Source organism: Phacochoerus africanus, chromosome 4 (assembly GCF_016906955.1).
Source record: "Phacochoerus africanus isolate WHEZ1 chromosome 4, ROS_Pafr_v1, whole genome shotgun sequence".
NCBI lineage: Eukaryota > Metazoa > Chordata > Mammalia > Artiodactyla > Suidae > Phacochoerus > Phacochoerus africanus.
Window position 1 is genome coordinate 43,690,073 of NC_062547.1, and position 25,619 is coordinate 43,715,691.

General features: G+C 45.8%; 1 protein-coding gene across 9 annotated transcripts in view; it reads left to right on the forward strand.

Annotated features, from left to right (window-relative positions):
* The window catches only part of PLEKHA7 (pleckstrin homology domain containing A7), a 229,023-nt gene that overhangs the window by 129,601 nt on the left and 73,803 nt on the right, over positions 1 to 25,619 (forward strand). For 8 of the 9 annotated variants that reach the window (XM_047776198.1, XM_047776202.1, XM_047776201.1 and 5 more), the window contains 5 exons: positions 3,542 to 3,625; positions 17,549 to 17,660; positions 18,878 to 18,982; positions 21,349 to 21,421; positions 23,114 to 23,214. In XM_047776198.1, coding sequence (XP_047632154.1) covers positions 3,542 to 3,625; positions 17,549 to 17,660; positions 18,878 to 18,982; positions 21,349 to 21,421; positions 23,114 to 23,214 — 475 coding nt within the window. Of the gene's footprint in view, positions 1 to 3,541; positions 3,626 to 10,499; positions 10,576 to 17,548; positions 17,661 to 18,877; positions 18,983 to 21,348; positions 21,422 to 23,113; positions 23,215 to 25,619 lie in introns of those variants that run through there. The other variant, XM_047776206.1, reaches the window with a different exon arrangement.

A 25,619-nucleotide genomic window follows, 5' to 3' on the forward strand; every position in this document is an offset into this window, starting at 1 on the left:
TGAATGAAATAGCCCAAGGACCTAACACTTCTTCCTTTGCTCAAAAAGTGCTGAACCAGAAGCTCTGCCATTAGCAAGCTGGGTGAGTTTGATTAGAAATAATCAGATTTGAATTCCTCGCTATTCAGGAAGCATTACTCTGATTGCTTTTCTCAATGTATTGAGTGTTTTTTTTTTTTAATTTAGTGATCCAATAATACCCATCACCTGAATCTTTGTTTCCTTATATGTAACATGGGAATAAAAATATCTGCACTGAATGTGCAGATGAATATGACCACATTTAAAGCTTCGTGTAAATGCAGGAAATGGTGCTGATGGTGCTGTGGTTGATAGCTATTTTTGACAAAAAGGTAGCATCCATAATAGTAAAGAAAGGTTGGGGAGCTAGCTGCCTCTAGGTCTGATCAAATGACAGCTATATTTTTGTCCACTTTAAAAAAAACTATCCTTCTTCTAATATTAGAATGTAAAACTTGTCTTAGTGCCCACACCTTCCAGCTCAGGATTCATTTGCCCAAGACCCTGTGCTTATTTAAGCTGGTACAAGTTGGGTGTGGGGAGCCCAGGAGATGATGTTAAGGTTGTGCAGTGAATGTGGAGTCCTTACTGGATGCCGCTCTAGGCATGTAGAATATTTGCTCTTTGCCGGTATCTACCAGAGAGTCACCGGGCTGACTTTGTGTTAGGACCAAAGACATTGTTGCCACTCATAAATCTGGCCCTGGGCATAAGGGGAGGGAGGTGGGGGAGGGGAGAGGGAGTAGCAATAGATGCTGCTGTTTTTCTGATGCCTTGTCTTTAGGGACTTCTGATCATGGCCAGGAAGCTGCCAGCCCCACAGACTCCTAAGGGAAGGGGACAGCAGGTTATCATGCAGAGAGCATTAAATTTAAAAATAGAAGACCTGGATTCATGCCCCAGTCTGATCACTTATTGACGAACTTTTCTTGTGCAAGTCACTTAACCTCTGTGAGGTGTTTCCTCATTCATAAAACAGGAGTTGACGGTGTTAATAGCTAAGACATGGAAGAAAGACTTTGTAGAGGTGCTAGTGGATAGGAATTATTGTTATTCTCATTATGAGCAGAGCATTTTTTTGTTTTCCTCCGGGTGGAAGTGATGCGGGCTTAGGTTAGAGTTTGTGTTTTCCAATTCCCTGGTGAATGGAGAAGACTCTAAAAAGAACCTAGGTGTAACATGGGGCAAGGATTTCTGAGATGGATATTTAGGGGGCCTGCTTCTCATCCTTATCAAGATGCTCATGCCTTAACTCCCTGTTTTGGAAAGAGCAGCTGGCTGCCCGCTAGATGAGGTCATAGGATTCCGAGGGCTTTGGCTGGAACCAGGAGCTGAGAATTCGGAGACTGGCCGTGTTTGGGAGGGGCGAGATGGTGCTGGAGGTGGTGTACAGTCGCAGGGCCAGGGAGCAGCCTGGCCTGTTGGCTCTGCCTGCTTTATGTATGGCTTATTAGGATTCAGCCAGCTCAGACCTTGATGCCAGCTTTCCCCAGACACCAGAGCACAGGGCGCTCTGACCAGGCCCCAGGGCAGAATAAGACCAACTTTGTAGGCCTGGAGATGTTTTCCTTTTTAATAACTTTTATGCTGTGCTCATTTAAATTTACTAATCTCCGAGTTGAGGCAGGGCTCAATTTGGATATGGATCTAATATCTTAACACTCAAACTGAGATGATGTATTGAGTCTGACAATAAAAGCATTTTAACCTTCTGTATTTGGAGCCTTAAAAAATGACCATGCCCTTTGATTAATTTTACTTCTGGGACTTTAACCAAAGGAAATCATTTGAGCTGTAGAAAAGCCTATATATGCAGAGAGAGATTTTTTATAAAGGTGGGGGTGGGGTAGGGGAAGCATCTGAAATGTCCAGCATTAGAAGAATGTCAGTCTTTCTAGAATGTAAGCACCATGGGGTAGGGGCTTTTTTGTTCATTCCACATCTCTAGCACCTGAAGCAGTACCTGGCACACAGATGGCCAGTAAACATTTTTTGGACAGTTAAATGAAAAAAAATTTTATATCCGTGTGATAAGACTATTACTCACCTATTTCAAATGAAGAAGTTTTAATGACACAGGAAATTTTTGATGTTACTAGGATATGAAAAAAGCAGGATTGGAGACAGTTTGGGGGGTGGGGGGATGTGCTCGGGTTATGGGATGGAAATCCTGTGAAATTGGATTGTTATGATCATTATACAACTACAGATGTGATAAATTCATTCGAGTAATAAAAAAAAATAAAGTAACATAATATTTTAAAATAAATAAATAAAAATAAAATAAAATCCTCAAAAAAAAAAAGAAAAGAAAAAAGCAGGATAGATTTCTAATACAGTAAAATCACAATTTTTTTTTTCTTTTTTTTAATGGCCACACTCGCAGCATATGGAAGTTCCCAGGCTAGGAGTCCAATGGGAGCTACCACTGCTGGCCTATGCCACAGCCACAGCCATGCCAGATCTGAGCCGCGTCTTCGACTACCCCACATCCCACAGCAACGCTGGATCCTTAACCCACTGAGTGAGGCCAGGGATCGAACCCACAACCTCATGGTTCCTAGTCAGATTCACTTCCACTGCGCCACAATGGGAACTCCCACAATTTTTTTTTTAATTTTTTTCAATAGAAGAAGATACACAGGTATTTATCTAGGTGGTGAGATGATGGGTGGCTTTTTTCTTTCTGTATTTTCTAACATTTCTAAAATAACTGATTTTGTGACTGAGAAAAACATTTTGAAATCTTTTTTTTTTTTTTTTCTTTCAAAGAGGTGGTTAGTTTAGTTTATTCGTGGAGCAGAGCAGTAGCCTCTAGAGCCAGCTCCTCCTTCCTTTCAAAGAGCCAGGCAGCCTTTATGAATACACAAAACACCTACGCACTTCGGTTGTGTCTGTCAACTCGGCGTGGAAGCTGATCCCTCCTCACTTCAAAAGGGTGATAGAAACTGCACAGTGTTGAAATTGTACAGGTCGTATTGCAGAGACATGCCCATACGCTTATATCCCATCACTGAAGTGAAGACATTTTGTAGTAGGGAGAAGAATTTTCAGAAGATAAATTTTTTCTGGGTGGGTGGCTAATTCTTAGAATTCTTTCTCTGGTTCATGGGTTTTGGAAGCTGTTGAAAATGCTGTCTGCTTTCCTTCATTCTTGTTTTCGGCTTATGCCTTCTTAAAGTAACTTTTGGCTGCTCGAGTCAATTTATTGGAGTAAGTACTTCAATTTATTGGAGTAAGTCTCTCTAAGATGCACTGTTCCCTTGGAGCCAAGACTTGCCTAGAATTGAAATCTCCACCTCTTAGGTGGGCTTTGGCACCTGAGCTGCAAGTTTGTGGTTTTTAAATGCAGCTGGCTTCTGACAGATGAAGGGCTTCTTGGAGGAAAGGCCTTCGGTCTCACCCTGGGAGGAATCTGTGATGATTGGGGGTCCTCAGACATTACTGAGCTGTTGTTGTGTCTGTGAGCCTTTCCATTCCCATGACTTCTCATTCATTATCTCTCTTTCTTTCTTTTTAGCCATAACCAGCAGACCACAGCGTTCAGGCATCCTGTGAGCGGGCAGTTTTCTCCAGAAAATAGTGAATTTATTCTTCAAGAGGAGTAAGTTCCATTTACATAGTCTCCTTTTTCAGGTGGAGCGTGGGGAGCTTAAAGGCATTTGCTCAAAACAAAGCTTGCTGGACTATTTTTGCTCTTGGACAGAGGGGCTTGGAGTGGGTTGTTTGATTCAAGGTGAAACACGAGACTTTTGCTTTTTTACCCTCTAGACGTCTCAGCAGGTAGCTGTGAAAGGGTTGGTGACATGGGATTGTGCTACGATGGGTCTTGTCAGAGCCTCTTCACGGCTCCCTTTCGCCTGAATGAACCCTTTCCCCTCAAGCATCATCTGACACTCGAGCTGCGTTCTGAGAGGACCCACTCATCTACTGTGAACATACCCTAAATACAGCTGCGGATGGAGTGGATCCAGCCTCCCAGGGAAGCCTCCAGTGAGAATCCAAAGCCAGGGCTTAGAAAAGAGCAGGGCTGGTGGCACCCATTGTCCCTGAACATTTTGAGTTCTTTCTGCTTGCTTTTCCTAACACGGGAACTTTCTTACCCCTCAGTCCCATTTTAGCAGGGCCTCTGGGGTGCTCAGAGACAGGTTCTACCACCCAGAGAGTGTCTGTTTCAGAATGTAAGTACCGCCCACTCAGGATGTGTTCTCCCAAAAATGAAGGCAGGGAAACATGTGCAAGTTTCTGTGTTCCCCTCTGATCATTAGAGACAGTTGTCTGAGAAACTCATGGAGGCACTAGCTTTAAGGGTGGTTTGTTCTCTTTCTTCAAATCATTTTTCTTCTATTCAGCCATCTAGATATGTTCAAATATAATCTTAATTTATCCGTATTTATATTTTTACAGAATTTTCCTCTCTCCATACTTACACTTTTAAATTAATACAGAAAATTTCAAACATATACAAAAGTAGAGAAATAATAGTAATAAATCCTTCACTCATCTTCAGCAGTTTCCCAAACGTGGTGGCTGATTTTATTTCATCTGTACCCTTCTCCTCACCCCCTGGATTCTTCTTCTTTTCTTTTTTTTTTTTTTCTTTTCTAGGACCACACCCGTGGCACATGGAGGTTCCCAGGCTAGGGGACTAATCGGAGCTGTAGCCGCTGGCCTATGCCACAACCACAGCAACGCAGAATCTGAGCCATGTCTGTGACCTACACCACAGCTCACGGCAACGCCAGATCCTCAACCCACTGAGTGAGGCCAGGGATCGAACCCACAATCTCATGGTTCCTAATTGGATTTGTTAACCACTGAGCCATGATGGGAACTCCTCCCTGGTTTGTTTTGAAGCAAATTCCAAATGTATCATTTCACCTCGACAGTGTTTTCAGCTTAGAATCATTATCCTACAGAACTTTTAAGACTAGAAATCTATAATTATGACCACACTGGCATTCCTTGCATGTTTACTCTTTGCTGAGGATTTCATGTGCATATCTCATTTAATACAATAATCCTGAGAGGCAGACCATCATCACCATTTTAGAGACAAAGATACTGAGACCCAAAGAAGTCATGTCACTTGCCTAAGGTGTCCTGGCTAGAAGTAGAAAAGCCAGGATGTCATCCAAGGTTGATCTCTTTAGTCAGGCCCAAGCCTTGCCCTAATCAGAAGCTCTTTGCTCAATTATTTGGATGCCTATGGCTCACGGGACATGACAGCCAGACTGTGGGGTTGGGGAACGGTATGGGGTCCAACTTTGAAAGCATTAATACTATTAGAGAAAGTGGAAGGTAAATGTTGTCTTGTCTCCTATATCAGAAATAATTGCTGTGTGAAGACAAAGCCAGAGTGTGGATTCTCTGAATTCCAGCTTGGAATAAGTTTGTTTATAGAATTCTGAAGGTCAGAAGCTCTTGGGAGGTCATTGGGTTTGGCCCCCTTCCATAGGCATCCTGGAGACATGGGTGCCTGTCAGTAAAGGCCTGGATGGAGAATCCCTCGGAATACTTAGCTCAAGAAGTTACCAACTTTAATAATGCTTTTGGAGAAATGTACACTCTCCATCACTAAACACCTCTATCACACACATTCCCTTTCCTCATTGTTAACAGAAGACTTTGTTCCCTGAGCACTTCTGAGAAGGTAACCTCTTTAACCTACCAAAATATCTCTGCAGCTGATTTCAGTTCCATCCACTTGCCAAGGAAAAACTCCTCCTCCTTTTCAAGGGTCACTTTTTCCCTCTAGATCTGATTCCTAGATGTCATAAGAGGTGCTTGCTTGTTTCAGATGATGGGCCCAACTATGTGGCCAGACCCTCCTTGAAGCAGACAGATGTGCTTTAGGCATTGACAGAAAGGAAAGATTCCTATGAATGGATGGGGCGATTCCTGTACTTATTCATTAAATACTTAGAAAGTGCCTAGATGTGTTAGGGACTATGCCAGACTCTGCAGTTAGTGCAGAGACAGATTGGTTCTATCCGTGAGGAGCATACACTTGGCAGGATAGATAATTGAACGAGAGATCACAGATGTGATAAATGTTCAGGATAGAGGGAACGTGGAGTTCAACTGAACTTGATAAAAGAGGGTTCTAACCTGGCTTAGGGATTGTGGAAGGCCCCTCCATCCTGGGAAAGGATGTTGTTTAAATTGAGACCTGGCCAGTCAAGGTGAACAACCTATTCAAAAACCTAGATGTGGGAAGTTCCCGTTGTGGCTCAGCGAAAACAAATCTGACTAGTATCCGTGAGAATGCAGGTTGGATCCCTGGCCTTGCTCAGTGGGTTAAGGATAGGGTGTTGCTATGAGCTGCAGTGTAGGTCTCAGACACAGCTCAGATGTGGTGTGGCAGTGGCTGTGTGTAGGATCAGAGTGGCTACAGCTCTGATCCTACGCCTAGCTTGGAACCTCCATATGCCTCCAGTGCAGCCCTAAAAAGGCAAAAAAACAAAAAACAAAAAACCTAGAGAGGGAGGGAGGGGGAGCATGGGGATCTATACCAATCAGAGTGCAAAACCAAGAGCACCAGCTGGGTTCTGGAGATACTTGGGAGGTAGAATTGAAGGAGTTGGTGATTGATTGGCTGTGATGGGGACAAAAGAGAGGGGAGATTTTCTTGCTGAAGTGTCTGGCCCTAACTGGAGGAAGGGAAGGATTTAGATAAGTGAAGATAAGTGTGCTCGTGTGTGAGGGTCACTCACAGCTGAGGGAAGTGTGCCCAGCTTTGGCAAGGGGGCTGACATGTCCTGGAGGTTTTTGAAGGAGCGTGTGGAGATAAGGTTGGAGAGGGAGGTTGCAACCAATGATCCAAAGTGCTTCTTCCCGAAATAGACCTGGCTTTCCCTCCAGGTAGATCCCGAGGGAGCTCTGGAGGGTGAGTGAGGCGTGACTTCCCTTCACAGAATCCACTTTTTTTAAAGTGTGCTAACGAATATGATTTCTGTTTTGTTCCCTTAAAGGAGCTTAACTTTGTTGTGTAGTGTGTTATGTGGTGAGAAAAGAAGGCTGAGATGACCATTTGCATCCTTTACATCAGCTCTCAGATTAATGTATTGGGTGGAAAAAGGAAAATTGGCTCTTTTCCTTCTCCCAAGTGGATCTGTTAAGGTCGCATTACTCCTTCTGCTAGAGCCTCCACCGCAGTTTCTGGGAGTGAAACTTTCTAGGGTGGTGGGCATCCCTGACAACTTGTTAGAGATGCAAATTCTCAAGCCCCACCCCAGCCTTACAGCATCAGAGACTCTGGAGATAGGACCCCATAAACTGTGTTTTAGGAAGCCTTCAGGTGATTGTGATTCTGGAAAAGTTTTGAGAACCACCGACTTAGACAACCTGCTGTTCCTATCCCTTCAAAATTACTCCCAGATTCTTCTATTCATCCTTAAGTCTCCTCCAGGGAAGTCATCGTTTTCTGATGTGCAGTGGCAATCTTAGATGCACTGTAGTCAGATAATGTTGGGATTCCTTCTCCTGTGGAAGGAAAAAAAAAAAAAAAAGGCAGTCTCCACGGTGACTTCCTTTAGAACATTGCCGATTTGAACAGAAAATGCATCTCCCCCACTGCCATCAGGTAGAACTCAGAGAGAAATAATTGTGAAAGCTATGATCTGGTGGATCCAGAGGATGTGAACTCTGAGTGTTCCAGTTTCCGTGCCAATAATATAGAATCAGTCATGGGAGATCCATTGCCGTGCATTGGAAACAAGAATCTGACTAGTATCCATGAGGATGTGTGTTCGATCCCTGGCCTTGCTCCGTGGATCAGGGGTCTGGCATTGCCATGAGCTATGGTGTAGGTCATAGAGGAGGCTTGGATCCTGCGTTATGTCTGTGGTGTAGGCTGGCAGCTGTAGCTCTGATTTGACCCTTAGCCTGGGAACCTCCATATGCCGTGGGTGTGGCCCTAAAAAGCAAAAAAATATATATATAGATATAGATATAATATACAAATATTATACAAGTATGATATATAATGTATATAATTTATAAAATATGAATTACATAAATTATATAATATAAATATTTTATGTATATAGGATCAGTCAGGGTGGTCTAGGGTCTGCTATGGTAACAGATTGTTGTCAGCAAATTGTTGTCACTTACAACAATGACAAACAGAATTTCGGTGACTTAAAACAATTTAGGTTTATTTCTCATTTTCCCTCCATGTCCATCACAGGTCACCTGAAGTGTTCAGCTCTGTCACCTTTACTGAGGGACACTCTATCTCTGTGCTTCCATGATTGCCAAAGGCAAGGAAAAGGAAACTTGGAGAATTCTGCACTGGTGCTTTCACTCACATTTCGTTGGCTAAAACAAGTCACATGACCACTCCTGTCTCCAGGGGCCTGCTTTTCTACCAGGCATCTGGGAAGAGAATCAGAAATATTTGTTGGTCAGCACTCGTGACTACACTTAATAACCCACAGTGTAGATTTATTAATGGTAGCAGGACTTTTTGAGACTGTCACTGACAGACTTCTTTTACTGCATGATTAGTGTTTGCTTTCTCGGTTCACCTTTTCTGTTATGCTATCTAACCTTTGTCAGATGCAGGTCCTGCAACCTCGCCCCCAAGGGAGACCCCTGCACACCCAAACCAACAGGCTTATGGAAATCCCTCTTGGAAGAGCTAATATAAGCCGAGGCTACATTAACAAAAATATAATGTGTAGAGAAAGGAGGAGAGTAGTTCTATGTACCATGGTGTTTGTGGACTGCTTCATTAATTCATTCCAAGTTTATGGAGCCCCAAGGACATGCCAAGCCCCAAACACTCTGATCTGGGTATTAAATTTCAAGAGGGATGTTGAGACATTGAGATTTCCCTGACGAGGGGGACCATTATGGTGAGGGGTCTAGAAACCATGTCCTGTGAACAATCCTGTTTAGTCTGTAGAAGAAAAGATGAAGGAGAATGTGCTTAAGTCTTTAAGAAGGGTTGGCAGGTGGAAGTGGGGTACATTTTTCACGTGGCTGCCAAAGACAGGCATCAGATCAATGAATAAAAGTTAAAGGCAGGCAAATTTCAGCTCAGTCTATAATTTCCTAGGAAAGCAATTTTCTAGCATCCCTTGTTTCAGGATTTAGAATTTCATCTTTGACATTAAATGAAATAAATTTATTTCTTAGAAGAAGAGTTGGTTTTTTCCATTAATAATAATAACATTCTTATTTTTATAGCTAATACTTAGAGCCCTTATGATTGATTATGAGGTATAAGGTCTTTCCTTATATTAATGTCCACAACAGGCCTATGAGGAAGGTATCATTATTAAAATGGATACTGAGGCATTGAGAGGTTAAGAGTCTTGCCAAAACTAATAAATGGCAGAGTTAGGATTTAAATCCCAGTAGTCTGGTCCCAGATGCTATGCCTCAAACTACTACATGTACTGCCTCTCATTTCTGTGATCTTTCTGAAGGACAGTGCCCTTCCTTGGCTGTACTTAGGCGTTAATGTGCTAAGTAGGCTACTGCACTGAGAAGTTTTAATTGTAGTTGTATTTGCTGTAATGAAATTTGATCTAATAACTTCATTTTTGCTTGAAAGGTGCCAAGCTTCCCTGCTAGTGTTTCTCCAAAAAACGTTCTCAAGCCTTTTTACAGGGCCTCAGTTACAGTAATTCGGTCATTTTGTCTCTTCTTCTGAAAGCCTCTTTCTTGATTCTTAGTGATTTTCTTTTTTTTTTTTTTTTGGTCTTTTGCCATTTTCTTGGGCCGCTCCCACGGCATATGGAGGTTCCCAGGCTAGGGGTCGAATCAGAGCTGTAGCCGCTGGCCTACGCCAGAGCCACAGCAATGCTGGATCCTAATCACGTCTGCAACCCACACCACAGCTCATGGCAATGCCGGATTGTTAACCCACTGAGCAAGGCCAGGGATCGAACCCGCAACCTCATGGTTCCTAGTCGGATTCGTTAACCACTGCGCCACGACAGGAACTCCATCAGTGATTTTCTTGAATTGGGAGCTTGTGGCTTAGAGAGCCGCACACAGGGGCCCATCTAAAGGCGTACACCTTGACACAGAGAACGCCCTGACTGTGGTTTTGGTGGTTGGTGCTGTGGCACAGGAGCATTTTTCTCCTCAGTGCTGGGATGCCCAGGAAGCTGCTGACAGACGCCTCTGCAGCTCTTAGGGAAGAGGAGAGAAGCATTCCGGAGCTGTGACGCTGGCAGCTGACTGACAGCAGGCTGTGTACACTGATCCCCAGGCTCTGTCAAGTATTTGATGTTAAGGTGGGGCCTAGTTGAGAGAGTGTGCGCTGTGAAGTTCAGAAGCCTGTTCTTGTGCTCAGAAGCCAGCTGCAAGGCCCTCAAGGTTGCCTTGGGGTTTCCGAACCAGGGGAGAAGACCTTTGCCTGGCCTGCCTTTTGGGACCTCCTAGTGAGTTTAGCTTGCTCCTTCTACTGGGGTCTGAGGAGCCCTTCATTTTCTCATTGTACTGTTTAGAAACGAACCACCCTTGGAATTGCCTGGAATTTCTTTCATGAGTGGGGTTTGGAGGATTCGACTTGTAACAGATATTTTGCTTAAGGTAAGAGTTACCTTCCTGATCTTTGACCTCTTTGAGGGATCATTTTGCAGGCTGCAGGGCTGGACTCTCCAAGGTATAGGCTGATTATGGGCCTGGGGGTGGGGGGTAGCTCCTGCTGCTAGAGATGGCTGTCTCTCGTTCCTCTGACAGTTTCAAGTTGGTGAAAGCTCACAGAGCTTAAGAGCACAGGATGGCAGTGGGGGTGTGCTACAACTCTGAGCTTGGAGAAGGAGTCTGTCCTCCTGAAGCTCATTTGCTGAGCCTAGGGCTGAGGCTGATGTGTATGTGTTACTGTCTGTGGCTGATAGAGCAGCACCTTGCCTTTCCTGACTGGCAGTCTTGGGCTAGATTTGCCTGTTGCATTTGGTTGCTATGACAGCAGAAAAAATGAGGAAAAATGGGAACACCTGGCAAGCAGATGCAGAAACTTGACTGTTCAGTTTTCCTTCCTGGTCTAGGAGATGGTGTTTGTGACAATCTCAGGTAGGGGAAGAGGTGGTGATGGTGTCCTTAGTTCATTTAGACACCTGGGTATTGGCTTGGCTTTTGATGTTGATGTTTAAAGGACCTTGGCACTGGAGATGCAGCCACGTTTCTGGCTGGCTGTGCTGGGGAAGATGCTGCAGTGGTGGCTTTGCTGTATGGAAGGGAAGCTGCTGCTTGCAAACAGTCATTTTGTCTTCCTGTGACTTCCCTCCTTTTCCTCTTCTGTTGCCTCCCTCTCATCTTGGAAGTGCCGAACTTGCCATTAGAAAAGGCTATTTTCTAATGAGCAAAGTGGCTGCCTCGTAATCCAGGAGGAGCAGATATGCTAGAAGAGGGTTTGCCAAAGGCTGAGGTTAGAATTGTAGCATCTCTGAAATAGCAAAACAGAGGTGAAGAGGACAGTAGCAGTCAAGTCTGGTTCTCCCTAGGCATAGAGAGAGACATGGAGCCTGTACAGAGGAAGAGACTGGACCAGGCTCCGACGGCAGAGATGGACTCGGGCCAAGTACAGGGCAGTGCTTGGGTTTGGAGATGGGAGAGGGGAGCCCTTGAGGCTTATGGGGTTGTTTGGGTGCCAGGTGAGGGGTGCTGTTGGCTTGGTTTCCAGCTCCCGAGGTGGTATGGGGTTGAGGAGGCGGGGAACTGGAGCCAGTGTTCAAGAGAGGAGTTGGGGATGAAGGGGGAGGAACGCAGAAAGCCATAGTTGAGTAATGAGGCCACAGTTGGTGAATGAAAACCCGTGTCAGACAGCCTCCCCCAGGGTGTTGGGAGTGTACAGGGAGCGTTGGCGGTCTGTCTGTGTGTCTCTTTCTCTGGGAAGAGGGGGTGTGGAGGTATCTGCCTGTTTGGGACAAGAACTTTGTTTTATTCTCGCTTTTCATTGTGCATTGCTTTCCCCAAACCCCTTAGGTGGTGGGTGTGAGCGCCTTGGGAAATGCTGGTTGTGCTGGTTGTTTGTGAGTGTGCCTCTTCTCATGTACCCAGTAATTTTAGCTGTGCTCCATGTAGAATCCTTGAGGATAGAGCATGAATTTTTTTTCTAGGAATTAATGGAACACAGATGTCATCTAATGATACCTTCTCAGTAAGAGGTTCTTATTCCCCATGGGTTTCTAACTTCCCATCTTAGCCTCTTGACGTTATCTTTCTCCTGGGGAAAGAATGGGAGGCCAGTCCTTCAGCCACAGGATTATTACACCTTAAAGAAGCCCCAGATAAGGTGTTTATAGGGCTGTTTATAGCCAGTGATTGCTGTTTAGAAGGTAATTGTTTAGTACCTTGAGCTTTCTGGAGAGAAGTGCCATGGAAATTAAAAAAAAAAGTACACCTGAGATTTAAATTCAGGCGTCTCCACTGGTAAGAGTCACGAAACAGTGCTTTTAATTGAGTGCAGAGCTTTATGGTTTTCAAAGCACCGCTTCAGTCCACACAGCCACCTTGGGAGATGAGAGTTCTTTCCACCCTATTTTGCAAAAAATGGAAACTGAGGCCCAGAGTAGCTCATGGAGGAGTCAGTAAGCTGCAGAAATTTGTTGAGATCCTAGTATCTGGGCCCATGATCTTCCCACCCCAAAGGATCTTCTTGGTTTGGGAGTTGGTCTTGGCGCTGAGAAAAACAAAAGCCTGTTTCTACCAGACCTTAGGAATTGCCGTGGGATGGTGTCTATGTGCCAAAGGCCAGGTCTTGGAGTCCAGGTTCTGTCTTGGGGAAGTCATTAATGGCTCTGTGTCTCCATTTCCTCTTTGACAGAATGGAGAAAGTAAAACTGGCTCTGCAGGGTTAAGTGAGATAATGCAGGCAAAGTGCCTGACACATTAGGCAGTGAACAGGTATAGTGAACAGGTCTCTCTGCTTGCTTGATCTTGTGTACCTGTCCCTAAGGGTTGGCGGTACTTGGCCTGGTGACCTAGCTATTACAACAACAATAGGGTCTTACCTTGATGCCACTTGTCTGCTCCAGTTCAGGATGTTGTCTGAGAGGGCGCCAAGGAGCCCAATAACCAACATCACCTAAATTGAGACCTAACAGAAAGTAATGGCTTCTGATTTTCATAACTTTTCTTTCTTACCATGTCTGTCAGTGTTATGTGCATTTGCTCCTGGATATGTAGGAAGCAGAAGCAGCTCCTTTAGTAGATGGATAGATTGAGGGAGAGAGAAGGTGACTTCTGCCCAGGCTCACCTGACACATCCTTGAGGAAGTTCAGAGTAGAATGCAGAGACTTTCCTCTTGGGCTTCTCCAGACTGATTTTTATCTGGTTCGAACTTCTTTTGTTCTTTTCAGATGGGAGGCAGTTGAGTGGCTCACTGTTTTGAACTTCAGCCCACACCCCTCCAGCAAAATAATCAGCATTCATGTAGCCCAAGTGAAGGAAAAGAGAAGTCTTTGTTCAGACCATCCCACTGTACTTTGGGAATCCACATAGCACAGAAACCTGGCAAACAGCCTTTTAAGTTAATAGATTTTATTTAATGACACTCGGAGAGCCTGCCTTCCCATAGCGTGTGCAGGGGTTTTGTCTCCTCTCCCGGGATCTGTGTGACTCATGTGCCTGAGGGCATGCGGTTGGGAACCAAACCACCTTCACAGCTGCTCAGCTCAGGAGCACAGGCTCATCTCTGGGGGAGGGGTCCATTCTTGAGTGAAACCTGTCAGGAGTATAACTCGGTCTGAGGCGCTGAGGGCAAGTCAGTATCTGTCCTGCCAGACTAAGTGGGGAGTGCACCTATAAGTTGTAACTGGCCTAAGCACATAGGTGTCAGAATGCCCACATCCAAGTGAGTGATGATCCTTTCAGAGTTGTTTCTTCAGGACACTACACACCTGCACTATTGATGTTCCCATTGCTCAAAACAGTGTGGTAAATGACCTCTAGAAGTTTCTATTGGAGCCAGCTTTTCAACCAAGTGAGACAATCTGTGTTGTTGTTTTGTTTTGTTTCTTTTTAGGGCCAAATCTGAGCCAAATGGAAGTTCCTGGGCTAGGGGTCGAATCAGAGCTGCAGCCACTGACCTACGCCACAGCAACGCCAGATCTGAGCCCCATCTGCAACCTACGCTGCAGCTTTTGGGAACACCAGATCCTTAACCCACTGAATGAGGCCAGGGATTGAACCTGTATCCTCATAGACACCGATGTCCTCTCACTGGGTTAGTTCTTTTTCTTTTTCTTTTTAGGCCACACCCGAGGCATATGGAGGTTCCCAGGCTAGGGGTCGAATCAAAGCTACAGCTGCCAGCCTACACCATAGCCACAGCAACGTGGGATCTGAGCTGCGTCTGTGACCTACACCACAGCTCACGGCAATGCCAGATCCTTAACCCACTGAGTGAGGCCAGGAATGGAACCCACATCCTCATGGATACTAGTCAGGTTCGTTTCCACTGAACCACAATGGGAACTCCCTATGTGGGGTTCTTGAGAGCCACAGTGGGAACTCCAAGACAATTGTTTTTGAGATTTTTTTTTTATATCCTCACTTTTGGATTCCAAGTAGTGTTCCAGGCATGACCACCATCTTGTTCTTATTTTATTTTTTCAAAAACGAGTTGAAATTCCAGTTAACTTCTAGTGATTTCTAGAAGTCATAGTGTCATAGTCACCCTTGGAGGACATAAGAGATCATTCATTACTCATGCTGAAGAGATTCAGAGGAACATCCTCTGAAGGCAGACCTTGTTACCTGGCTGCGTGGTTAGCTGTGTGCACCTTGTTCTCTCAAAGAGCCGGGTCAAGGACTGCCAGGTGACGGCTGAGTCTTTAGCTTGAGTAGGGAACCCTGGTGAAGACATCCCCCCAGTTTGTAGAGATGACATAGTCCTCTCCCTGGGGCAGATTTAGTTTGAACTTGGTAGTCCCATCCCCTAATAAGCCAGCTTTCTCTGGCTCTGACTGAGCAGAGGTCTCTATAGTCATGGAAAATGGAGTTGTCTTCGTGTATTTTCCCTGTGTCCCCCCCAGCTGTCCCTCACTGATGATCAGTGTTGGGGCCACACCAGTCCTTTTCCAGCTGAAATCTGTTCCTACCTGCCTCTCCAGGTGGCGGTCATACCTTCTTTCCTCATCCACCCATGGCTGCAGGGCAGTCATCTTCCTTCCTGTACTTTTGGCTGGAGGGATCCCTGGCTAGCCAGCATCCCAGAAGCTGGTGTGCTGAGGGGACATGGGGTTAGAATGCAGGAGGATGATTAAAAGTAAGAGCTCAAGACTGTAAGATGCAAAAGTGGCCATCTGTCCCGGATTTCCTGGGCCAATTGTAAATCCAGATCGTCTCTTCTTTGTCCCACAGAAGAGCAATCTAGTGGATGGAATGTGATGCAGTCATTTAAAATGATGTGGATGAAATTAAAAGAAAGGTGAAAGTGTCTGTGTTACAATAAATTTTAAAAATCAAGATGCAGAATCCTAAATATAGTATGATCACAATTATATGAAAACAAAAAAGCACCCATCTCATCCCTTACCCCCTGGAAATAAACCCAGGCATATAAAAAAGAATGACAGTAAATATATCAAGTATTCAAAACTCTTTACCTTTGGGTACCAGAACTATCGTGACTTTTTTCTTTCCTTTTAGCTTTTTTTTTTCTCTTATATTTCTCAATTCTTCTATAATAACCCTCTATCAGTGTCTTAACTGGAAGCCAATTTAAACAGGTAAAAATCCCAAACAAACCTTTTTTTATTGTTGGGACTTTGTTTCCTGAGTTTTGGCTTAGATACAGCTCCATAACTGAGATGACCTGAGAACTCTTCTTCCCTGTCTCAGCCTGTGGAAATCTGAAAAGTCAGGCAAGACCAGGTTCCAGGAAGACATTTCGGGCATAGTTCTGCCTGGAGGCAGGGGCTGGACAAGGCAGCCTCTCAGAGCCCCTTCCCACCCCCGGTGAGCGGTTATCTCTCTGCTGCACACAGTCTCTGCCAACAGTGAGCAGGCTGTAAGTGTGGTGACATTCTCCGAGGGGGAGCAGTAACAAAAGTCTGGCTGGGATGGAAGCCGGGGGCGGGGACTCTGGAGTGAGTGCCTGAGCTGATAAGGAGCCAGTGATCTTTCTGCCTGGTGGGACTTGCACTTCCAGCTGCCAAGCATCCTACAGAGCCCAGCCCCCAGGAAAGCTGGTGCCTGCTGGCGCAGCCCAGAGAGCACGGTGGTCACGGCTACTTCTGCAAAGAACTTCCCTAATGGTGCAGGGTGTCAGGACTCTGTCCTGGGTTGGGGGAAGGATCTCTTAGCCTTTGAGCAGCAGTGGTTTTGAAGGAAGCAGCATTATCTCCAAGGTGGAAACTAGGATTTTTCCTCGTAGCACTTCTGTCAAAGCGACCCTGGCCAGCGGACATCCAGAGTGCGTCTTCCTCAGCAGTCTTGCCTGGATCCTCCAGCCCCACCTCCTCAGGGCCCTGCCCTCCAAGTCAGATGTTCTCCACTTCTCAGGCAAAAAGCCTCAGTTTACTGCAGCTACCTGGATCCTGTTGCCCATGAGACCAGCGACTCCCCAGCCTTACCACACTGGTTCTTAGACTTTGAGAAAGGCTTGCAGATCCTGGAGTTGGCAGGGTCTGGGAATCAAGCATCAAGCTGATCGAGGATAGGGATTGGATTTGTGTGGAGTCCTTTGTTGCTGCTGCTGCTGCTTTGAAAAACTCTGGTAAATGCTGGGGATCTGTGGAGGCAGGTGAGAAGGGTTCTTGACAGTGTCTTTTAAGTGCGGTATGGAGATGTTTATGTTCCCAGGGTGCTGGCCCTCCCAGGCCAGGTGGAGCTTCTCGGTGGAAAGCGTGATGTCACTGGATACTGATGAGGATGATACTGATGAAATCAAGGGATTTCTCACTGGGGACCCAGGCATGCTTCCTTTCTTCCTGCTCTCCAGGCATGGCACAAGGAGTTAATATCTCCAGTGGCTCTATTTTGGGGCTAATGGAGTGTTCCTAGAATAGGACTCTTTGTTAAGGAGTCTATTTTGGGAGGCAAGCCCCACTGGCATTTATGTAAGCGATTCTCTCTGTGTATCTGGGGGTGTGGATGTGTGCGCCAGTGATTTCTTGTTACTAATTATAAACGGTTTCTTTGGGGAGCCAGGGAGATGGAGGTGTGTATGTGTGAGGAGTATGGATTCCTCTTGCTCTGAAGAGCGGTGTGACTGCTGTGTGTGCCCATTTGATGGGGCGTTTGCTGCAGACCTCCGAGTAAGAGTGGAATAACTGGGGACCTCGGGATGGCAGGCAGCAGTGACAGCCTTGACCCCTTTGTGGAGTGTCAGGATGTGGAGATTGGCCATCCATCATGCTCTTGATTCCCTGAAGCAGATGGGTAGGCTGGACATGGAGGCCCTCCAGTGGCAGTCTGGAATTAGGTGGTCTCCGGATGATCTGACCTGGGTTCTTTAAGGCCCATCAACCAGTTCTAACCTGAAACGAATCTGAGATTCTACTTCTTGCTGCAGCCTGGCCACTTATTCACTGATTTCCCTCTGTCTCTCCACAGGCCAAATCCACATATGTCAAAGCAAGAGAGAAACCAAAGACCGTCCAGCATGGTCAGTGAAACGTCCACGGCTGGGACCACTTCCACCGTGGAGGCCAAGCCTGGCCCCAAGGTGAGCCCCTGGCCACTTGCCCCTAACGTCCTCTCTTCTGTATTTTGCCAAGCACCTTAGTAGCCGGAAACCCATTTTGACCTTCACCTTTGTTTTGTGAGGGAGACATGTAAGAGGTATTCTGCCCAAATGACAGATCAGGAAATTGAGACCAGTTGGGGTTATGTCACTTGTCCAAGAAAAGTGACGGAACCAGGACTGCCCTCTAGGGTCTTGGACACTTTCTCCATTTTCCTGGTGTGTCTGGGAGGGCCACACCTCTGTTCACACGTGTGTTAGAGACCCCCTGGTGAGATATGTGACAGAGGGGCCCAGAGGTTTCTGTGCCCAGGATGTGGAAGCACTGACTGAGGAGCAGGGAAGAGAGGACCAGCATTGTGCAGAAGGGCAAGGTAAATATCTGGAAATTGGCAAAAACTGTAAATACAAGTAGCAGAAAAGCTACAGGACATGTTAGGGCTAGCAGCTGCTAGTGAACATTGATTGAAAACTCCCTTTACATGTTTTTTTCCCTCTGTGATGTAGACAGGAAGCTTGCTAACTCTTGGACTTGCCATTTAATTAGGATGTTATGGCCTTGTGCACACTCATTCTCTGTCTTCTTGTTGTTCTTTCTTTCTTTTTTTTTTTTTCTTTTTGCTTTTTAGGGCTGCACTTGCAGGATATGGAAGTTCCCAGGCTAGGGGTCGAACAGGAGCTGCATTTGCCGGCCTTCACCACAGCAACAGCAATTTGAGGTTTAAGCTGCATCTGCGACCTATACCACAGCTCTTGGCAACGCCGGATCCCCAACCCACTGATCGAGGCCAGGAGTTGAACCCGCATCCTCATGGGTACTAGTAAGATTTGTTTCCACTGCAACACAGTGGGAACTCCTCTTCTTGCTGTTCTTTTTTTTTTTTTTGCTGCCCTGCAGTATATGCAGTCCCAGACCAGGGATCAAATCCAAGCCAGAGTTGCAATCTTCACCACAGCTGCAGCAAATGCTGGATCTCTCAATCCACTGCACTAGGCTGGGGATCAAACCCACATTCCTGCCACTGCAGGGACACCATCAATCTCATTGTGCCACAGCAGGAACTCCTGTTCTTTTGATGAAGGGGTGCCACCGTGTAGATTAAGGCACAGGAAGCCTATAGCCCTTCTCTCATGCAAGTGCTTCTCTGGGCTGCCCAAAATCCGTCTTGCTGCTAGAGTTCAAGTCTGCTCTTTCCTAGATCATAAAGTCCAGCAGTAAAGTCCACAGCTTTGGGAAGAGGGACCAGGCTATTCGGAGGAACCTGAATGTTCCAGTGGTGGTGAGGGGCTGGCTGCACAAGCAGGTGAGGAGATTGAGGAGGGAGGGTGTCGGGGAGATCATTCTTGCTGATTTCCTTCCATACTCTGACCCCTGGGAGCTGGGAACAGACTCATAATAAGCTTTCTCTTCCTGAGTTTGTTTGAGGCCAGTAGATTCTGCCCACTGTGCTAAGCAATTTGCTGTTCATTTTTTTGTAAGTGGACAGTCTGCTTAATGGCTGCAGCTTCCTTCCTCAAACACACTTAACTGCTTTGGTTCCCGGTGCTGGGACCCAGGCCTGAGTGTGGGTGGGTCAGCATGAAACCAGCCTTCTTGCCAACCCTCTGCCAGCACTTGCCTTCCTGATGTTAAAGAGCCTTTGTGATCATTTGGCTGAAAAAGTCCATCCTTTCCTTTCCCCCAGTCTAGCATACATATCTAGGGAACCTCATATTCCAAATCATCCAAACTCAGCTCCTTGCGTCTTCACCCCTTACCTCTGTTTTCCCCCAACCTGCATTTTCTGGATCTTGTCGATGGTTCCCCATCCTCCCAGACACTCCGGTCAGAAGCCTCGGCACCATCACCAGCTCCTCCTTCTCCCACATCCTTCCCGTCAGGAAGCCCCATCAGCTCTATCTCCCCGGAGGCCATCCTTCATCGCTCTCCTCACCACCAGTTGTGCTGCTTCTGGTCCTCTGGCCATGGATAGGCCGTGAACTCTCAGGGTCAGAGAACACGTCCCTTTGTCTCCTTCCTTCCCTTCTTGCCATCCATCCACCTGTCCATCCTTTCACCCACCAAGTGCCTGCCATATCCTGAGTGCTCTCCCAGCAAGGATACAGATGAGTGGCATGTGCTTCCTGCCCTTGAGGAACTCATGGCATCGTCTGTGGGGGGAGATGTGATACACCTCTCTCATGTCATGTCATCACCCATCACAGTCTCCCACATACCATATTTGCAGAACCCCATAAACTCTGACAGTGGCGTTGTGTTCTTTGTGGGAAGACAGAGGAGGGCATGACCTTGCACATCACACTGAAGACATCCCCAAAAGTCCTTCTGAAATCTCTCTCTCCCCCAGTTCTTCCCCCCATGGCAACTCCCACAGATCTCTGGCCTCTCCTGGCAGAGACTCCTTTGGCGCCACCCTCTCCTTCACCCTCTTCCTTCACAGCTCTCTCCTCATTCTCATTTCTTACCTCCGTAATCTAACCCTTTGACCGAATTCCCATTTGCATCCCAGTTCCCATTAAACAAAAGGCCGCTCCTTTGAAATGAGGAGGGAAAAAGATTATGAATAATTCTTCTTCCCAACTTCCGCCCCCTGGAGCAGGCCCTTGGCTGCGCTGTAGCTGTAACCGAGGTCTGTGTAGAGTGCTGTGGACACAGCAGAGAAAATATAGCTGCGCTTAGGGGAGTCCTGAAGGGCTCCTCAGAGGAAGCGACGTTTGAACCAGGTGTGGAAGGATGGAGAAGAGCTTTCCAAACAAAGCAAATTTCATAGGCCAAGACCTTAGAGATCACATGGTTAATGCAAAAGTTAAAACCAAGAAATGCATGAACTTACCAAGTTAAATTTGTTTTTAGCACTTAAGTAAGTAGAAAAGGAACAAAATTTTTAAAAGCTTAAGCCTATTAAACACTTTTGCAGCAGAAAGACAGTTTCAACTGCTAAAAGTAGCTCTAGGAAAAAAAAAAAAAATTCCAAATTCTAGATGTGGAAGAAAAGCGACCCTAAAACACTACTGTTTTCCTACCCTAGCCATATTTTTCAAAAAAATTTCTGCAATCACCTAATAATAAATGTAATGATTTATCTTTTAGATGAGTAAAGACAGAGTCTTATTATGAGATAGTTTGACAGCAAGAAAATCCAGGTCTCCTTCTGTTGAACAAAAAGAAAACAGAACAAAATCGATCCTTTGGGGTAGAGAACTGAACTTAGTCAAAGGAGAGCTTACTTTGCCTCATTGATTAATTATCTAACTTAAACTCTTTTTTTCCATACTATGTAAATCAATTTTGTAATCAGTAGAAGTGAAGGCATTTTATAGCATAGCACCTGAATGAATGAATGAATAACTTCCTTTTTGTTAAAAGCTGATTTCTTTTGTAATGGGAGAACTGTATTTTTGAATTCATGTCTTCCTATCTGAAAGAAGGATGCTTAAGATTTATTAATCCGTTTCCAGGAAATAAAACTCCCTGGGGATAAACCATCATTGGTTTAAATTAAATTTTAATGTCCTATTCAAAGAATGGCCACACAATAAAAATTCACTAATTTACTGAAAAAAAAGAGTGAATATGGGCAAGTCTTGGTTCTAGGATCCAGGTGTACATGACTGGGGAGGGGGACAGCATGCTCAGATATTGCCCTGATTCGTTTCCTTTGCTTTTCAGGACAGTTCTGGGATGAGGCTGTGGAAAAGGAGGTGGTTTGTGCTTGCTGATTATTGCTTGTTTTACTATAAAGGTGAGCTGAGGCTCAGGCTACCAAGGGCTCTGTGTTGGAAGGGGTGCTGAGGTGATGACAGTGGTAGTTGGTCTTCTCAAATGCAGTGAATGGGCCATTGGCCTGAGCTAATTAATACCTTGTTCAACTGCCACCGTGTTCACTTTTACATATGTGGATGGTTGGTGACTTCATTTTTACCACTCCCAGCACTGAAAGTGCCTTTTTTTTTGGTCTTTTTTTTTTTTGTCTTTTTGCCTTTTCTAGGGCCGCTGTCGCGGCATATGGAGGTTCCCAGGCTAGGGGTCTAATCGGAGCTGTAGCCGCCTGCCTACGTCACAGCCACAGCAACGCTGGAGCTATAGCCTGCAAGCTACACCACAGCTCACGGCAATGCCGGATCGTTAACCCACTGAGCAAGGCCAGGGATCGAACCCGCAACCTCATGGTTCCTAGTCGGATTCGTTAACCACTGCGCCACGACGGGAACTCCCTGAAAGTGCTATTTGTTGAATTAAAATAAGAATCTGGTTTGCTTTCTACTTAGGGTCTCAAGATCTGGAGTCTTTCTAGCTTCTGCCCCATTTGAGGCATAGGCACACCTCTGATGCAATGTGGGGGGATGGGAAGTATGGGTGAATTGTTGTGCTTTGTAACCTGCCATCTCGTTTTATTCCCTGTTAGCGAATGGGCAGCCGGTGAATTAAATTGACTATATGAACATTTGTGGAGGCCCAGCACATAGAGTTAGAGGCTGTGCAAATGTCAGAAGGAAGTAAGGCTCAAAATATGGAGGAAAAGATAGCTACTTTTAAGATAAGATTAAGCTGTGACAGGTGCTTTGGAAGACATCCAAACTGCTTAGGCATTTCAGGGGAGCAAAAAGTTAATTCCATATTGGAGAATTTGAGGAGGCTCCTTAGAAGAGATAGGGTTTGAATTGGGCTTTGAGGGGTGGGTAGAGCTTTGCTCATGGGTTGGGGGAAGATGGGCATCCAAGCAGAAGCAACAACTTGATTAAAGTTCTAGAAACAGAAGAAAGTGGAGTGACAGACCTGTTACGTCAGAGTGAGTCTTGCATGGAGGATGTGCTGGGTACAAGGCTCAGAAAGTGGTTAAGAGCCAAAATGCAAAAGGGCTGTGATACTAGGCTGAGGAAGTTGGGCTTCATTCTGTGTCCAGTGGAAAGTCAGCAAGTACCTCTAAGTAGGAGAGTAGTGGGACCAACTCTGTCGTTAGGAAGTTATCTCTGGTAACACAGATGGTCTGGGGTAGGAAGAGAATAGATGTAGAAGGTAGGTTATTTCACATCGGTTCTAACTTTGCCTCTGAGGTGTGCACTACCCAGAATGCCCTCACCCATCCTTTACAACACTTTACAATATCACCTTCTGAAGCCTTCTCAACTTTCCCCGGGCGGTGTGCCATTCCCACCTGTGTATTCCTGCGGCACTTGGTATGCTGCTGTGTTTTAGGAGTTAGCAGGTCAAGCCGAGTGTGTTTCCATGGCTGTCCCTGTCCTCAGGGAGAAGGCCCTGCCTGGTCCCCCTGTGTAGTTCCAGCAGTAGCACAAAGCTCCCCAGAGCACCTGACTGCCCACCGTGATTGCAGTCTTCCTGGGAGAGCTAAGGAGCCCTCAACTAGGGCAGGGAGATGGACCAGCCCAAGGAAGGTGCCACAGGAAGTTATTCTGATGTGTTTTTCCGTTCAAAGACAGCCGAGAAGAAGCGGTCCTTGGAAGCATCCCTCTGCCCAGCTACGTGATCTCGCCGGTGGCCCCTGAGGATCGCATAAGTCGCAAATATTCCTTTAAGGTACTGCCCCCTCCCCTCTAGTGCAGCAGTTCCATCCTAAGAAAAGTTGCATTCCCAAAGATGGTTTCACAAAAGCAGTTGTTTTTGTGGGGAAGGGGAAGAACTGAGGAAACAGAGCATTTCAGACTCATGCTCACAAAGTTATAAACTCTTTAAATAAGAAGAATGTCACTCACAAGTTCTTTGATTTGAGCTTTTGAGTCCCTCAGCCTTGCTTAGGTATTTAGACCTCTCCTTTCCTATCACCACTCATCCTGTGATTGCGTATGGAAAGCGGCCCTTCTCATGCTTTTTTATCACTGTCACTGCCCCCAGTGACTCCAGAGTTGCTCTGGGTTGAAGATTCTGGGTCCTTCTTCACTTCATGTTGGATGATATGGTATTGCCTTATGTTTGTAAAGCCGTTTGGAATTAAGAACTGCTTTTATCCTTGTTGCCTCATTTGATGCTTGTGGGAAGCCTACGAGGTCAGTATTATTAGCTTCATTTTATAAACTGGGAGCACAAGGATCAGAAAGCTGAAGAAACTTGCCCATAGTCCCAAAGCTGGAAGATGAGGGCAGTAGAACTCCACCCCGAGCTCCATCCTCTTTCAGTTGCATTATAAGGAGAGAAGACAGATTTTTCTCTTCCTCTCTGCTTATTCTGGTCACCTCCACACACATTACAGGAGGTGGGGACGTGGTTTCAGTTAATGTTTATTATTAACATTTTAGGAGTACTCTTCTATTTAACAGTTCAGGAACCTCTTTTGCTTATTGTTGGCTCTGAAAACATTTTGTTCAATGGGTTTCAGACTGGTCTTTTGTAGCCTGAAAGCCCCCCTCAGAAAACCTTCCTTTCTAGGGTTGAGCATTGCTACTGGGCAAACAATCCGGGTAATGCTATCGTATGTGATTTTGGGGGGACATCATTTGGAATGTTCTCAAAGTAATTGATTATGATAACTATATATATTTCATCTTAACACTTTTTTAGAAGGTGTGAAATAGGTTCTAGGAAAACATTTTTTATTTGTCTTAGATTCTTTTTTGTTTTTTGTTTTTGGCCAACACCTGTGGCATATGGAGGTTCCCAAGCTAGGGGTTGAATCGGAGCTGTAGCCACCGGCCTACACCACAGCCACAGCAACGCCAGATCCGAGCCAAGTGTGCAACCTACACCACAGCTCACGGCAATGCCGGATCCTTAACCCACTGTATGAGGCCAGGGATCCAACCTGCGTCCTCATGGATACTAGTCAGATTTGTTCTGTTGAGCCGCAACAGGAGCTCTCCATTTCTCTATTTTTTTTTTTAAAAAAAGAAATTTTAAAAAAATTTCTTAAACTTTACCAAGTATTCCCTAAATCTTTTGTTTAGGATACAGAAAACATGCACCTTTGGGGGGAATCATTGGGATCTTCAGGGTCTGAGAGCAGAGAAAACCTACTGCAGACAGGTCTGGTGATGTTCAGTTGGTTCTCCAGAAAGGGCTATGGTTTTCTGAGGGTGAAAGAGTTCCCTTTCCCTTTGGGTTTCGGTGTCATTCTTTTAGGGACCTAAGGATGAGCCTCGGGGTGGTTGAGGATCCATGTCTTGGGTATACCCAGGAGTGTGCAGTGTTTTGTGGCCTGGGCCATGTGCTTATCTTTGAAGTCAGTTCTTCTCAGTTTTCAGAGCTGAAATTCCCTGTTGCTCGGGCACCTTGCCTGAGATTGTTCCACGTGTTGCGGTAGATACACTGCCTCAAGGGTTATATGGTCCTCTCTCATCTTTCTTCTCTAGCTGTGCTCACAGCCTGGTAGTCACTAGGCATTGCTAGGGTCCCAAGGCTCTGCTAGGTGTGCAGGATGAACCAGGCCATGCTCTCAGTGGTCTTTAGGGGCACCCCCTTGGCCATCGAGCCTTTTGTGCTCTCACCTGGGGCACCTCCCCACAGAGCTCCTCCTGGATGCCCAGCCTCTCTTGGCCTGTTGGTCACCTCTCGGCAAGCATGGCCCCTCTGATCTGAATCTAGAGCAGAAAACATCCCCTGTAGCCAAGGGGAGAAAAAGTTTTTACTGCCTCCCTATGAGCTGTTCTACCTCCATTGAAGTCTAAAGGTTCTCGACCTGAGGTCTACAGACCCTCAAGTGTCAGCAGATGAATCACATCTTCCTTTTCTTGACCTCTAAGTGTCAGTGGATAAACTATATATTTCTTTTTGGGGGGGGGGGCTCTAACATTTCCTTTAAGAAAGCAGGCCCACCCTAGGTATTAGCAACACCTGTTCCTTGGTCACCAGTAGAAATCAGAGATATTTGTATATCATATACAGTTGTAGCAAGTATCTTGAAATAATATTCTTCTCATCATCACTTTGGAATTACAATAATTATTATATCTGCTACTAGATTTGTTATGTAGTGCGGTGATACAGGTGTT